Below are 17852 nucleotides of genomic sequence, written 5' to 3'. Positions count from 1 at the left end.
GGGGGATGGGCCATATAGAAGCAGCTAAGAGAATAAGTGGCACAGTTTAAAAATAAATACTAATATTAAAATACGATTATATTTTGTAGTAAGATATGTGATTAGAAGGAATCATAGCAGATAATTAGCAATAACAAAAATCAAAGCATTAAAAATTGATATTCTGTTACATCGGTGATTTTACGGCTCTATGCAAAAAAAAAAAAAAAAAAATGGAGAAAATATCCTGAGCAGAAGCAACAGAAGGGAATAACTAAGAGCAATAAATAGAATTGTCATGTCCTATAGTCAGCTAAATAAAATAAACAGAACAATCATGGAAAGTAACTAGGTCAGAGAAAAATATCTGGGACCATCCACCTATAGGTGGCCTGTGCTCCACACTAGGGAACAATCCAGTGCCATGTTTCTCTTCTAACTTGAGGTAGCAAAAATTATTCATACTTATGACATGATGTATGCTTTGAAACTTTTCAGACTTGACATTTTCAACCAAATCAATCACTCTGTATCCTCTCAGCTCTTTTCTAATTGATTCTGAATGTACAGAATGTTTGAAAAGCATTGTTGCTTTGACTAAAACAGTAATTTTCTACTCAGAGTCAGAAATGGTAAACCCAAGCAGTTCTCATACTGACAAGGTACAGTATCATCACAAGTATTATTCACCTAAATACAAGTTTTACTTCAGAAATTTACTACCATCTTATATAATCTAGCTTTGAATCCTCTTCAAATTAGTGCTTATGTCTATTACAAACTTGTAAAATCAAAATGTGCCTCCATGTTTACCTCTGTCTTTTCCAAAAAGGGTTATTATGTTAATATTTATGAAGACCTCAGATTTCAGACATTCCTAGAATTTTATTAGTACTTCCTCTTCAAGTTCACTCAATGGCTTTCCATCATGCACATCTTTATGAAAACCACACTGTACTGAAGCATGAAAAGCAATACTGCTTCCTCTGATCCTGTGGCAGACATCACTAATCAGACATCACCTTCTCAAATTCCTCAAGATGGTCTTCTAGCTGATCAAGACCAATTAGGGGTTGGCATAAGTAGGAAACTATATAAAGTATTTAATATTTTAATGTTAAACAATGATTGATATTAAATAACTTTTTAAATAATATTTAGTTATTTAAAATCTTTAATAACTAGAACACAAGTATTAATCAGTTTAAATGAGCTCCTAGCCAATCAGAAGGGATACCAGCTAGTGTGCTAAACTAGTACACCCCAAATGAATCCAGTACTAAGACTAAGACATACACACAGTTTTGTGGTCTTTGGTGTAAAAGATTCATCTTTATCACTTTTTTTGCATGTAATATATAAATTTGCTAGAAAAAAATATCTGCTACAATGATAAACTGAATGTATGACTTATTGACATGATGACCACATTTTTATGGCAGAAATAACAAAGATAAACCAGAGCAGTTAATTGTCTTGACACACAGTAATTATTTTAAAAATTTGAAAAATGTTTTATAATCTAATATATGCACACCCACCTAAAAGATGAAAAAAGTTAAGTTAAAACTATTGTAATACAGAAATTTAACCAGAGTTAGGCACAGTTCTGTTAGGATTTTCTTATAGGGGTAGAGATCAGATTAGGATGGGATTTCAGGAAATTTATCAATGAAGGAAGCTGGTGGACCAGTGTCAGTTGCTTCAGAAAGTGGATGGAAGGTCAGTTGATACTTTGCAGCAATTACCCCAGAAGGGTTTACATCTGACATAATTTGAGGAAATTTCTTGAAAAGAATTTACCTCTGGATCTTCCATCAGCTCTATGTGAAAGGTGAACTTCATCTGACTAAGGAACTTCCTCTTTCAAACAGAAATCAGAAGGAAGTTCTCTGCCCCTTAAAATATTGTTATTGACTTTTGAGTGATCTCTGTGGCTCTGGATGGAATGTGTAAGGGGTTTGAAGTGGAATTTGAGTGCACTGTTTACCCAATGGCATATGTTCCCTGCCCAAATATTGTGGCCATGCTATAATTGGCAAAACTGTTTCTTGCTGAGTACTGAGTGCAGGGAAGTTGTATGCTCATAAAAGGGATCTCAGTAGGGGTGGGAAAGGAGGGTGGTGGGGTGGGTATGGGGGTGAAGATCCCTGATGTGTAGCATTTAAACATTTTCTGTGGTTTAAATATTAGACCAGAATTAGGAGAAATGCACAGAATTGACTTCCACTATCAGGAACAAGCTGACATGAACCATTCTGGCACACCACTGGGGCACTTGTACTTTTAAGTGTAGAACAATATGTTACTCAGGGCTTTCCTAGGTGGTTGAAAACAGAAATGGGTATGCATTAGAGGTATGGGTTGAAGCTTGTGCCCAGGTCTTGGCAACGTAGAGCTAAGAAGCAGAGGAAGGTAAGAGGTGCATAATAGTAAGAGAGAGATGACGGTAAGAGGACTTCACAGGAAATCCCAGCTAACAGAATGTTAGAAATTGGGGGCACCTGGGTGGCTCAGTCTGTTAAGCGTCCGACTTCAGCTCAGGTCACGATATCATGGTTTGTGGATTTGTGCCCACGTTAGGCTCGGTGCTGACAGCTCAGAGCCTGGAGTCTGCTTTAGATTCTGTGCCTCCCTCTCTCTCTCTCTGCCCCTTGCACCTCTCTCTCAAAAATAAATAAAAATTAAAAAAAGTTGGAAATTGAACATAAGGCCTTTGAGACCGAGAGGGAGAAAGAAAGGGAGGATTGGGAGAAAGATTGATGTGGACAGGACTGTTATGACAAGATACGGGGGAAAAAGAAAATCAGTATCTATTTATGTCCTCAGTGCTAGACACTTTACTACAGAGCTCGTATAAATGGTGTTCAGTCTGTCTTCAGAACACTCATATCTGGGAGTGTTTCTGCCCATTTTATAGATGAGGAAACTGGAGTGTAGAATATTTAAATGTTTTGCTAGTGCTCATAGCCTCACAGCAGTATTGAGCCATGCAGTTTGTAACTACTTTCCTGACAGTTTCTCCTATTAGACTGCCAGTTGCATGTGGACATTGTCTAGAGCCTTCTTATTTATCACTTTTGTCCCCTGTGACTGGCACCTAAGAGGTACGCAGTATTTGCTGAATGTTGAATGTTGCCTGTTATATTACTCAAACCCAGATGGCTAAACGCTCTATTAGTCACCTAATCTTTCACTATCAAATTAAAATATAAGGAAAAACAAATTAATAATCATAGGGCACTTTATTTAATAAATGATACTCAACTTATTAAGGTAAGGATATTGAAGGAGTTGCAAATTCATTCAAGAGAATTCTTCCTGGAGGCCATGAAAGTAATTGGACAGAATTCTGCTGCTTTTAAAATCAATTAGTTTAGGGGCACCTGGGTCGCTCAGTCAGTTAAGCATCCAACTTAGACTCAGGTCATGATCTCATGGTTTGTGAGTTTGAGCCCCATGTTGGGCTCTGTGCTGACAGCTCAGAGCCTGGAGCTGACTTCCAATTCTGTGTCTTCCTCTCTCTGGCCCTACCCCCCCTCCTGCGCGTGTGCGTGCACGCTCTCTCTCTCTCTCTCTCTCAAAAAAAAAAAATTAAGCATTAAAAAACATTTTAAATCAATTAGATTAGCATATTGAAATAATACATAAACCTAAGGATCAACTTTTCCGCAGATCTTTCTAGTTCTGAAAAAAACTGAATTTACAGCACCCACTGAAGTGAGGTAAATTTTATATGTAAGGTACATATTTTTTAATGTTTATTTATTTTTGAGAGACCAAGAGCGAGAGTGAGAGTGAGAGTGAGAGCGAGCATGAGCCTGGGAGGGGCAGAGAAAGAGGGGGACAGAGGATCCAAAGCAGGCTTGGAGCTGACAGCAGAGAGCCTGATGTGGGGCTCCGCCTAAGGAACCGTGAGTTCCAGCCCTGAGCCGAAGTTACGTGCTTAGGAGACTGAGCCACCAGGTGTCCCTGATACAGAGTTTAGATATCATTTGTTAAACTATGGCTTGATATTTTACAAAATGAGAATAAGCAATGCTCTTCAGACCCAAGTTAACATGATTTGTCATTATGAATTTATAATTTTTTTTTTCAACGGTTATTTATTTTTGGGACAGAGAGAGACAGAGCATGAACGGGGGAGGGGCAGAGAGAGAGGGAGACACAGAATCGGAAACAGGCTCCAGGCTCTGAGCCATCAGCCCAGAGCCTGACGCGGGGCTCGAACTCACAGACCGCGAGATCGTGACCTGGCTGAAGTCGGACGCTTAACCGACTGCGCCACCCAGGCGCCCCTGTCATTATGAATTTAAAGTAAAATATTTACTCCTAGATTCTTTGAGCTGTTAGTTTTAAATTAAAAATGTGATCAGGGGGCGCCTGGATGGCTCAGTCGGTTGAGTGTCCGACTTCGGCTCAGGTCATGATCTCGCAGTTCCCGAGTTCAAGCCCCGCATCGGGCTCTGTGCTGACAGCTCAGAGCCTGGAGTCTGCTTCAGATTCTGTGTCTCCCTCTCTCTGCCCTTCCCCCTGTTGCACTCTGTCTCTCTCTCAAAAATAAAAACAAAACATTAAAAAAAAATGTGATCAGATATTATATTTTATTATTTATTCATAATTAACAAGGCATTTTCCTGTTAATATTTGTCATATTAAACAGAAGCATAGAAGATTACATTCAGACAATATCATAAAAGTTTCAAATCATGATATATAGTTCTGATATTTTAATTTTTCCCATTTAAATGTATTTATTTTATACCATGTAATAACAATAGCTAACAGAGTGCTTTCTTGCTTTCTTTCTTTTTTTTTTTTTTACAGAGTGCTTTCTAAGTGCACTCTGTGTGCCCTACATGGTTTATATAATTTCTTCCCCACCACAGCCAATGGAGGTACTATACCATTCCCCTTATATGGATGAGAACACTGAGGCTTAGAGAGCTAAAGTGACCAACCCACAGTTGTACAGCCAGTAAGGAAGAATGCTACTCTGGGCTCTCTGAGGAATGGGGTAGTGATAAATGTGTTGATGACAATCTGTCTTATGCACACAGTTAATGAGTTGTTGAAAATAAGTTTCTCCATAAAATTGCATTATTTGTTTTTACTTCCAGACACAAAATAATACTTAACAGGAAGAAAATTCCCAAATCCATAAACTGTATTAAAATGAAAACAAATCCTCTGTTCAAAAATATAAACACAGTAGACTCCAATCTCACCAACCTATATTAAATATTAATTGTTTCCTTTGCTTTTCTGCAGCTATGTGGGTTTCACAAAGGACAAAAGAAATAATTGCACAGGGATTACATAAAGCCATACATTCTATTTATAAAACTGACTAGACATTGTCAGCATTCACTACCAATGTCTTTGGTAGTATGATGACATTATAGTTGATATTTATCTTTTAATAAAAATATGAATCACTGTTTACTCCCTGAAGCTAACCTCACTCATGCTAAATTATTTATGTATCCATTTTAATATGTATTTTGCATCTGACAGGACAACTCTCCTTAGGACCCCTTTACTGACCCACCTGTCATTATGATGGGGTAAACAATGTCACCTTTCTAGTGCACAATGAATTACAAAGAAGTTGCAAAGTACACCATCCATCATGCTGGCACTAAGTAGGTTTTTGAAGTAGATCTCAGATATCACAAATGCTGTTTAGACTGTTACCAGAAAGCAAAAATTGGAAGCTTAGACAAAACGGTCATATGATGAATGGACATGACAGCTCTTCAAAGAAAAGGGGCACTCCTCTTCTACAAATAACCTTGTCAACAGCAAAAGTAGTGGGGAGCTTTGCTGGCACTCAGACTAGAATAATTTAACAAGTGGTTAATGGCTCAGCCTGATAGAAATTCATGCAAACCCAGTGTACTCAAAATCAAAAAGTGGGTCAGCAGCAGCAACCTCTCAAGCTTGATTTTAATTAGGGAATGGTCTGAAGAGATACAGAAAATCACCCACATCCTATTAATTAGAATATGTGAGTTTCAATAATACACTTGTCTAAAACATATATATAAAATAAATGCAAATATTCTATATGCATATAAAAGTCACCTAGAAACTGCTTTGCATTTGAAAATCATAATGCTAATATAGTTTGAGTTTTAAAAAAATCAACATCAATAAATTTATTGATATAAATATTTAAATTATTATGTAGTTAGTATAATGTATTTGAATTATTAATATAATTCTAAAAATAGTTATCATTAGTGTCTTCCTTCATCTAATTTGCATGGTTAATTTCTTCAAATACAAGGTGTTTGTTTTATCCATAATTGCATTTCAGTTCCTCTAACACTACTCCCTTTGATTTAGGCCTTATTTCAAATGTAGAGTATATTTCTACATGATAGCTAAGTTTATTTTTCCCTTTTAATAGCTTCTTTAAATCTTTCTCCATACTTCTTTTTTTAAAATGGTATTTTTTATAGCATTTTATAAATGGTAGATAATCCCAAAGTGACGTACGTCTTCATGGACATTTAAGCAGTTCCACAATTCTATAGTAGACCTTGGTTTCTTTAATATGGAACAAGGAAAATTTAAACATTTATAACTGATAAATGTGTAGAACTCTCAGAGATGTGGCTACGTGGGAACATAAAAAACTAACCCAGTGGGCCCGGCAGATTATTAGAGGCCCATGCTGAGGAAACAGGGACACAGATTATACTTTCATGCTTTTCCATATCACCTAAGTTATGGAATAATAAATAAATTGAAAAGCAAATTGATGAGGGTGATTCCAAGGACCCACACTAGCTTATGGGGTTTTGTTGTTCTGTGTTTCAGACACTTTTTTTTTTAAGGCTAGGAGATGAATCAACTGAAATAAAGAGGGAGGTGGAAATGTGAGGGGCTAATGAAGGTTTGAGAGTCTGGGAGAAAGTATGTAGGGTAACTTAAGCATCTTGACTTGAGACCAGAACTTCTGAACCAACAAAAGAGTGCTGGCAGGTCTCCCTTTCTTTTCATTGACACACAGGGAAGTTTCCATCGTTGCCTACCAGAAATAGTATATATTAATCAAATACAATGACATGAGTCATACACTAGAAATACTGCAGAAATTAATATTATATTAACTTTTAATGAATGATAAGGTTTTCCAAGGTAGTGGTTATATATGTGGTACTTCTGCTAAAAGTCAGAGAATGACATAACAGACCGCAGACAATATGGAACCACCAGTAAATGGACACTCTCCACCCTCCCCAAAAATGAAAAGAAAAAAAAAACCAACAATAAGAATGTATCTATACAGTTACTTCAAATGATTTAAATATTTAATATATTAATCAGAGTTAACAAGGTAGATTCTTAAAAATCTGTGCCAGAATCATAGTATTGTTTCATTTGTTTTAAATGAGGCAATCTAAAGGTTTATAAAAGAAACAAAATGTGCTTATTAAGCGCATGGTATTTTTACATGGAGACAGAAAATTTGCCTATATAAAGGAGACATAACCAAATATATATTGCATCTAAGTGATATATTGTCCTTACTGTGGGCTAGGCTCTGTCCTCCAAGATTTACGTATGTTAGCTAATTTAATTTTCACAACAACCTTATAAACGTGCAACTATTATTATCTCCATTACAGAGATGAGGGAACTCAGCCCTAGATGGTTAAGTCACCGTAAGTACTGTGGGAAATGAGATCTGAAACTAGTCCATGAGGCTCTACAAGCCAAGCACTTCACTGCCATGCCAAAGAACTGGCTAAGCCAGAAAAAGTAAAGCAATAATCCACATCTGGCTCCTTATCTCCTGTGCTCTCCATCAAGAAAGCAGAAGTGCTGTATCTCAAATCTTGGATCTGTGAATAATCATATCGATTTTCCACTTCATTTCTTGTGTGTGTACACGATCTCAAACACAACTGCTTTCATTTCTATTCTTTCTGTCCATATCAATCCATTAACATGTGCCTCTTCAAAAACCAAAGAATAAAATGAACTTGTCCTATACCAGCTAAACAAAATTTGAATGACTCAGTCACACATTCAACACTTTTGAATTAAATTCTTCTAACATGTTATCACTTTCGAAATATGACAAGAAGAAGGTCAAGCGATCCAAATCTTCCTTCCCCTTCCCTGGCACCTCTACACTGAGAACATTAATGGTTACTTTTTTATGTTACATCTTGCCAGTGAGTTCAATTTAGATGAAAGCTGTTGTTTTCTAATTCCGTTTCACTATAAATGACAGAGACAAATGGTCATATTACCTCGAGAGTTCCTTTGGCAGAATAGGCCGCATATGAGTAAAGCAGATCTTGGCTGCTGTGTTTTCTGGCTTCTTCGCTGCAAGGCTGGCCATTAGGATGAAAGCATTGGCCACTGCTGCTCAGAGACACAGAGCTGGCAGAAGGGCCTGGCAGATTAAGCAACACAGAGTAATTTACAAACTGTACATCTTCTAGGCCCAGGGAAGTCCAGTGACTCTTAATCTTCTTTGAAATTTCTGTGTCATCTTCACTTTTATACAGTTGTACCAAATTTCTGAAAGAAATTTAAAAATCACACTCTAAATAAAGGAAAAAAAATTATCTCTTGAGTTATGACCATTTAATATATGAACAATTATTAACCGATGTAGGATATGAAAGATGAACTAGACAGGACACTATACAAGAAACTCACAGTCTGGGAAAGGTGATGAGCTTGCAGAGAAATTACACTAAATCAAAGCAGAATGAATTAAGTTCTTAAATTAAGAACAAATAAAGCACTATGGGAATCCAAGGAAAAGGGTGATTAATGCCAACTAGTTCTTTTATTAGTTCTGATCTTTCTGTGGACATCAACATATAATCCATTTACAACTCAGTTCCAAGACTAGGAGTCATGCTGGTGAAGACAGTTTTGTATTGCAGTTAATATGATTCCATATAGAGTTATGTGATTAATATATAGCTATTGCTATTTAAAATGATCTGGAGAGTGTTGGAGTTATTACTGAGGATGCCTGGCTAGCTAAAATGTAACAGGGAGATTTCTGGTGGGCTGAAGTTCCACTTGGGAGGGGCCTGGGTCTCTTGGAATGCAGGAGGCCTGTGTAAACCACCCAGACTGGGGAATGCTCCTGGGCCTGCCCTCCCAGGCCTTTCTGCAGTCCCAGGGGAACTCCATTATCTATACATTGTATACAAAGTTTAGCTAAAAAATAGGACACATAGACTTTTGCTGTATATCTCTGATTTGATTATTCTCTTGTGATTGTCATGTACCCTTTGTTTTTGCATGCCTGAAATGTATGCCCTCTGTACACAACAAGTCAACTGAGATTTGTGACTGGTCTGACACTGCAATAAATGAGAATAAGCTTGAGGCGAACGCGGTTCTTCCTCTGTGAGCATTGACTCCCATCCCTTTTCTCTTTCTTAGCAAAGGGTAATCTTTCATGGGTTGGCACAGGGTTTGTTGGTCATTCCAAGCAAGAGAGAACACTTTTGATACAAATTCCATGCCAAATTACCTAATACTGTGAGCGCAATGATATGCAATAAAACTGGTATATCATGCTAAAACCAACCACAGATTATCAAATCAATATGAAATTAATTTCTGCGTGTGCTTGCTGTAGTCTATATATTTATTCCTTTTCTATTCTGTAATCCAATGACACTATTTTTCCTTATGACATCCTAAAAGCCAGACAAAATCTGTAAAAATAGATATACACATGCACACGCAAACACACGTACACACACGTATGAGCAGAACCTAGAACAAAATCAGAAATGGGAAATTTAAAAATAATAATACAATAAAGTTTTGTTTAGGGCTGGGATGCAAAGGGACCAGTTTATTTTTTGACAAAAATATATCTTCTTATAAGAATTTTATTGCTATCCAAAACATTACTTAAACGGATACTACTTAAGTGGATACTGTTTTATTTTTTCCCATCACATTATTTTTCTCACACATATTTGATTCTTTTAGGACTCTATCTATTCAATAATCCCCAAATGAAAGACATCTGAAAAAGGAATAAAAAATACACACATCAGAAAAAAAATACATATAATAGAGAAAAGCATTACTAGAGACAAAAAGTAGGTGTTCTGACATAGCTAAAAGGCGGCCTATACATGAAGATGAAATAATAATTTCCCAATTGCTTTCTAAGGTTATTTCTGTTTTTTCTTAATATGCAGTTTGACCAATTATCAATGCCATGTAAATTTTATGAAAGAGTCGATTAAAAGAATTTCACTTTTTCTTCTGAAAAAGATTGGTGGGCCTTCTGTTTTGTGTGTGTGTGTGTGTGTGTGTGTGTGTGTGTGTGTGTGTGTATTTGGCAGGGGAGGTTTTTGTATAGTTGGCAAATTAGATTGTATATATTTAAAGTGTACAATATGATTTGATATACATGTATGTTATGAAATTATCACAAATTACCACATCCATCACCTCAATATTTACCTTATGTCTGTATGTGTTGTATGTTGAAATTTTTAAAATTTCTTTTATGTTTATTTATTTTTGAGAGAGAAAGAAAGAAGGAGTGGCAGAGAGAGAGGGAGACAGGATCTGAAGCAGGCTTTGTGCTGATAGCAGAGAGCCCGACGTGGGTCTCAAACTGAGGAACCATAAGATCATGACCTGAGTCGAAGTCAGACACTCAACCCAACCAACTGAGCCACCCAGGCACTTCTGTGTGTTGAAATATTTAGGATGTCCTCTCTTAGCAAATTTGAATTACATAATGCAGTATTAACAATACTCACCACGCTGTACAGTAGGTCCTCAGAAATTATGCATCTTATAACTGAAAGCTTGTATCCCCTTGACCAACACGTCTTCCTTTCTGCCACCCCCAGTGCCCTGGCAGCTATGATTATACTCTTACTATGAGTTTGTTTGTTGGCTTTTTAGATTACACACATAAAAGATATAACTCAGTATCTGCTTTTCTCAGTCTCTGTCTTATTGCACTTACCCTCTGTGAGATATCTCTGTTGTCACAAAGCCATGATCTCATTTTTTATGGTTGAATAATATTGTACTGCACATTGATCCCACATTTTCTTTATACATTCATCCATACATGAGCACTTAGGTTATTTTTGTACTTTGGCTATTGTAAATAATGCTGCAATGAACACGAGTGCAAATATCTCTTCTAGATACTGATATCATTTCCTTTGGATATATACCCAGAAGTGGATTGCTGGATCATATGGTTTTCTAGTTTTAATTTTTTGAGGAAACTCCATACTGTTTTCCATAATGTCTGTACCAGTTTACATTCTCACCAATAGTGTACAAAGGTTATATTTTCTTCACATCTTCATCAGTATGTTTTTTTGTTTTGTTTATAACAGACATTCTTTTTTTTTTAAAACATTTTATTTTTTTTATTTTTTTTTTCAACGTTTATTTATTTTTGGGACAGAGAGAGACAGAGCATGAACGGGGGAGGGGCAGAGAGAGAGGGAGACACAGAATCGGAAACAGGCTCCAGGCTCTGAGCCATCAGCCCAGAGCCCGACGAGGGGCTCGAACTCACCGACCGTGAGATCATGACCTGGCTGAAGTCGGACGCTTAACCGACTGCGCCACCCAGGCGCCCCTATAACAGACATTCTAATAGATGTATGGTGGTATCTCATTGAGGTTTTGTTTTGTATCCCCTGATGATTAATGATGTTGAGCACCTTCATGTATCTGTTGGTCATTTGTATAGATTTTTTGGAAAAATGTCTATTCAGATCCATTTTTAAATTGGACTGTTTGTGATTTTTTGCTACTGAATTGTATAAATTCCTCACTGTCATTCACTTTATTTTTATTTTTTTTAATGTTTATTTATTTTTGAGAGAGAGAGTGCAAGCAGGGGAGGGGCAGAGAGAGAGGGAAACACAGAATCTGAAGCAAGCTCCAGGCTCTGAGCTGTCAGCACAAGGCCGGACACAGGGCTCAAACTCATGAGCTGCAAGATCATGATCTGAGCGGAAGTCGGATGCCTAACGGACTGAGCCACCCAGGCGCCCACTGTCATTTACTTCATATCATGCATAGGAAAGGCTGCGGGGGGAGATGGCTCCACCAAGAGTCAGACTGATGTTCAGCCACTGCACTAAGTCCTGTACCCCAAGGTAAGGCAAAAATTAATTACTGGTCAGGATCTGTGATAAAGGTTTTTTACCAGGGGTGGGGATAAATAAAATATGAACCCCTTATCAAATATATGTTGTGTAAATATTTTCTCTCATTCCACAGGCTTTTCTCATTTTGTTGTTTCCTTTGCTTTGCAGAAGCTTTTTAGTTTGATGTAGTCTCACTTGTTTAGTTTTGCTTTGTTGCCTATGCTTTTGTTGTCATATCAAAAAAAAGTTGCTAGGACCGACATCAGGAAATATTCCCTTTGATTGTTTTCTTCTGGGAGTATTGCAGTTTCAATTTTATATTTAAGATTTCAATCTGTTTCAAATTAATTTTTGTGAATGGTGAGATATAGGGGTTCAATTTAATTCTTTTGCATCTGAATTCCAGTTTTTCAACACTGTTTATTGAAGAAACTATTATTTCCCCATTTTCTATCCTGGCTTCTTTGTCAAAAATTAATTGACATATATGTATGGATTTATTTCTGGGGACTCTATCCTGTTGCATTGGTCTATTTTTGGTCATTGGATCTGTTTCATTTGTCATTTTTTTCAAAGTTTATGTATTTATTTTTGAGAGAGTGCATGTGCACCCACGAGTGGGATAGGGGTGGAGAGAGGGAGAAAGAGGCAGGCTCAGCACTGTCACTGTGGAGCTGAATATGGGGCTGGAACTCACAAACAGTGAGATCATGACCTGAGCCCAAATCAAGGGTCAGATGCTTTAACAGATGGAGCCAACCAGGTGCCCATTGGTCATTGTTGATAAACAGATCACTTTTTATGATCAGCCTTTAGGCCATACTGTAATATTTTGATTATTATAGATTTAAATCAAGAAATGTGATGTGTCCGGATTTGTTCTTCTTTCTCAAGATAGCTTTGGCTACTCAGGGGCTTTTATGGTTCCATGTAAGTTTTAGGGTTGTTCTTTTTCTGTGGAAAATGCCATTGGAATTTTGATAGGGATTGCAATGAATCTGTAGATTACTTTGGGTAGTATGTTCATTTTAATATTAATTCTTCTAATCTAAGAACATGAGATACTCTTCCATTTTATTTGTGTCTTTTTTACATTTTTTTCACCAATGTCTTATAGTTTTCAGTATAAATGTCTTTTACTTCCTTGGTTAAGTTTATTCCTAAGTATTTTATTATTTTTAGTGCTATTATAAATAATATTTTTTCTTAATTTCCGTCTCATATAGTTTGTCACTAGTGTGTAGAAATGCAACTGATTTTTTATATTGATTTTGTATCCTGCAACTTTAACTGAATTTATTAGTTCTAATGTTTTTTGTGGACGCTTTAAGGTTTTCTGTATATACAATCATGTCATGTGTAAACAGAATTTTACTTCTTTCTTTCCAATATAAACAAGTAATGTATATATGTATGCCTAATTGTTCTGACTAGGACTTCCAGTAATGTATTAAAGAAAAGTGGAGAGATTGAGAATCTTTGTCTTTTTCCTAATTTTAAAGTAAAGACTTTTACCTCTTCATTGTTAAGTATGATGTTAGCTGTGAATTTGCCTTTATTATGTTAATGTATTCCTTACATACATAATATAATGAAAGTTTTTATAATGATAGGATGTGGAATTTTGTCCTATGTTTTTTTTTCTGCATCTGTTGAGATGATTATAAGATTTTTATCCTCGGACACCTGTTGGGATGAGCACTGGGTGTTGTATGGAAACCAATTTGACAATAAATTTCATATTTAAAAAAAGATTTTTATCCTTCATTCTGTTTAGATGGTGTACCAAATTTATTGATTTATATATTTTCAGCCATCCTTGAATTTCAAGAGTAAATCCCACTTGATCATGGTGTATGATCCTTTAAATATATTGTTAAATTCTGTTTGCTAGTATTTTGTGTGGGGATTTTTACATCTAGGTTCATCAGGGTATTGGCCTATAATTTTCTTTTCTTATAGTATTCTTATCTAGCTTTGGTATCTTTTGGCCTGAGATAATGAGTTTCAACTTTTTGGAAGAGTTTGAGAAGGTGTAGCATTAATTCCTCTTTAAATGTTTGAAAGAATTCACCAGTAAAGCCATCTGATCCTGGGGTTTTCTTGGTTTGGAGGTTTTGATTATTGATCCAATCTTCTTTCTAGTTATGCATCAGTTCAGATTTTCTATTTTTTCATGATTCAGTGTTGGTTGGTTGTATAGTTCTAGGAATTTACCCATCTCTTTTAGGTTGTGCAATTTGGTGGCATATGATAACTCATAGTAGTCTCTCGTTTCTTTGTATTTCTGTGGTTTCAGTAAATGTCTCTACCTTTATTTCTAATTTTGAGTTCTCTCTTTTGTCTTATTTAGTCTAGCTAGAGGTTTGTCAATTTTATATTTAAAAAGAAAAAGCTCTTAGTTTCATTGATCTTTTTATTGTTTTCCTAGTCTCCATTTCACTTATTTCTGCTCTGATCTTTATTTCCTTCCTTCTGCTAAGCTTGGGATTAGTTGGTTCTTCTTTTCCTAGTTCTTTAGAGTATAAAGTAAGGTTATTCATTTGAATGTCTGTATATAATTGTTATATCCTCTTGATGAATTGAAACCCATCATATAGTGACCTTCTTTGTCTATTTAGACACAGTTTTTGACATGTCTATTTTGTCTAATATAAGATTGCACAGGTCCTCAGTGGCAGATGCCATGGGTGTACACAGTAGTAGTGAGAGCTATTAGGGTCAGGGCAAAGGCTTCTGGGGACTTCCTCTTTCTTTTTTTCCCATGGGGGATATTGTGACCAAGGGTATCTCTCCTAGTGCCTGGTCAGCTTGCAGCACCCTTGCACTGGTGGTGACACTGGTATCTGATGCATGTAGAGCAGCTATGGCTCTAGGGTCGAGGGATGTACATGGTTGGGTGGTGGTGGCAGCCGTGGTCCTGTGCAATAGTAGCTCCTTCAGGTGGAGGAGGGGCACAGTAGCATATCCCTTCCTTAGGAATCTGCAGCAGGGATAGCTTTTGGTTAACTCAGTGGTGAATGCTGCTGGTGTCCTCTGAGGGTCAGGCCGCTGAAGTCCATACCAACAAACATTACAGGGTTTCTATTATGAAAGCTCTGGAGAGTCTGTGCCGGAGGTCCTCACTGGCAAAGCCACTCCGTGGCTTGAGTCCTCCACGGAGTTAGCCACTGGGAACCACAGAGGAAAGGCCTCTATTCTTCTTGGTTCCTAACCACTTCTGGATGTCTCAGCTAAGCCAATCTCAATCCTTTCTATGTAGTTATTCTCCATTTTGCCCCATTGTGTTGCTGTATGTTCTTAATTGGACTCTTGAGCCCTCCCAAAGCTATTTTAATTCTTGGATACCTAATTGTTATTTGTGGGGAGATGACGGTTGGTAAAACCTACTCCCTCATCCAGCTCTCTATCTCTCTATCCTGTTCTTTTGTTGCTTTATCTGACTTCTGTATCCCCATCCTCTTTCTTTACTGCTACTGTAGTTTTCTCTGCACTACTTGGAGTAAGGAAGGTAAACTAATTGAATTGAAAGTTAACTCAGTTTGAGGATTCAGTTATTTATAAAGATGCATCAATAATGTTCTTTTGTAATATATATATAGAAATGCAGAACACATATTTTATTTATGCACATCTGGCTGTATATTAGTCAACATTAACAGAAAAACAAAAGTGAAATTTCAATAGTCTTTTTTGTTGTTGTTGTCCTTCTGCTCAGTTAATTGATGGGCATGAATCTATCCATGAGTATGTAAAATGTTTAATCTGCCATTTGTTTTGTTGGTCTCAATTCCAAAGCGCATTACAGTATAAGCAACTCAAAAAACGTTAAATTTTTCAAGATGTATATATTATACAAGATGGCCTTGAAAAGCAAATCAAATACTTCTTTAGGGACACAACTGAAGAATTAGTAATTTGTCCCAATGCAGGAGAATTTCTATTTATTATTCAGTACTAAGCTAAAATTTATGAAGAGAGAATATCTGCATGCTCTACTTCACTCTGAATTGAAGGGATATATACTTTTTGTATTATAATTTCATTTTTTATACTATGAAAAATGGAATATATAAAGAACATATATATAAAGTATAAAGAATAATGAAGGAACAACCCAGATTATGAGGTAACATCTCTGATATTATTGAAGCCCCTTTGGTACTCTTTATTTATTGGTATCCCCCCAAAAAATCTGATTTTTTTTTCTTTTTTTGCATCTCATTGCCTTTTTTTTGTATAAATAATATATATGTATATATATATATATATGATGTTAACAATTAACCCTTTATTTTTTGAATATTTGCTTTTATATAGTTGGTATTTCATATATATATATATATATATAGATATATATGTATATATCCATTTTCCACAGATTTAGTGAGATATAATTTGTAGAAAACATTGTATAAGTTAAGGTGTACAACACGTTAATTTGATACACATGTTATTGCAAAACGATTACCACCATAGTGTTTGCCAACACCTCCACACATCACATAACCATCGCAACTTACAGCATGGTGATTATAGTTAAAATATATATTCTTTTGTGTTTTTTTATCACTTACTATTAGGTTTCTGAGATTCCTCCTGATTTATCAATTTCCTAAGATAAGTATTTTAAAATTGTTCCTGGTTTTCCATTATTATAAATACAAGAAAGTTATTATAATACAAGGAAGAAAGGAAGACAATAAATCATTAGGTAAACTATTTTCTTTTTCAAAGGAGAAAGCAAATATACGAAATTAGAAAATAACCACAGGCACAGAAGAAACTTAAGATAAAAAAAATAAATAAATAAAAACAAAAACAAAAACTATGAGAACATCTACACAGCTCAGTGTAAATAAACTTTCCATGAACACCTGGATGACAGAATTCTTCCTTTGTCCCCCAGCTCCTCTCTCTGCCCTCTCCGTCCTGCATGCCTTGAAGGTTGACCTTTATGAACCTTTGTCAAGTCTTCTGGTTTATAGTCAGTTTTAGGTACAGCCAATGAGACATGAGAGGGCATGAGAAGAGACTTCCCCCCCCACCAGGTCTCTTCTTTCACCAAAGGCACAGTAAAAAAAAAAAAAAAATATTGTTCATATTTCCTGAAGACATATGCAGGGGTTTCTCTAGGCAAGGAAGGCATTTACAGGTATATCTTTAGTAAGAAGCACTAAAATGCCTTTACAAGGGTTTTAATTATTAAAAGTTCTGTTTCCTCCATGCCTCACCAGCACTTGATGTTGTCTTTTACTTTATTTCATTTTATAATTTTGCCAATGCGGTGGGTGTAAAATTGTACATCATTGTTTGTTTAACTCAAAAGTACCATTACTGGGTTGCAGAGTATGCTATGTAGTTTTACAAAGCTCTTTATACCACTGCCATTATTTCAGAGGTCCTATCTTCAGCGGATCTAATTCTTGCTAACCAATGAGCATAAAATTGTATCCCATTGAAGTTTTTATTTACATTTCCATAATTACTCTTGAGGATATTTTCATGTATTATTTAGCTATCTTTGTTCCCTTTTCTTTGTTGTGACTGTGTACTTGGCCCGTATTTATGGAAGTTTTTCTATATTCTGGATAATCCCTTTTAGGTCATAGATGACATGTTCTACTAGGTTTTGGCTTCTCTTTAATTTTTAATGTCTTATCTTATGATGAATAGAAGTTCATAATTTCAATGTACATAATTTTAATATAATGCAGTGGTTTGCACATTTTT

General features: G+C 36.0%; 1 protein-coding gene across 1 annotated transcript in view; it reads right to left on the bottom strand.

Annotated features, from left to right (window-relative positions):
- The window catches only part of NAALADL2 (N-acetylated alpha-linked acidic dipeptidase like 2), a 706998-nt gene that overhangs the window by 551376 nt on the left and 137770 nt on the right, over positions 1-17852 (bottom strand). The window contains exon 3 of the mRNA XM_047100419.1: positions 8250-8523. Coding sequence (XP_046956375.1) covers positions 8250-8523 — 274 coding nt within the window. The remainder of the gene's footprint in view (positions 1-8249; positions 8524-17852) is intronic.

This window comes from Lynx rufus, unplaced genomic scaffold, assembly GCF_022079265.1.
Source record: "Lynx rufus isolate CCGP_SWC_20201006 ecotype Redwood Valley unplaced genomic scaffold, mLynRuf1.p SCAF_5, whole genome shotgun sequence".
Lineage (NCBI taxonomy): Eukaryota > Metazoa > Chordata > Mammalia > Carnivora > Felidae > Lynx > Lynx rufus.
Note: the sequence above shows the minus strand (reverse complement) of the source record. Positions and strands in the feature narration are given on the sequence as shown.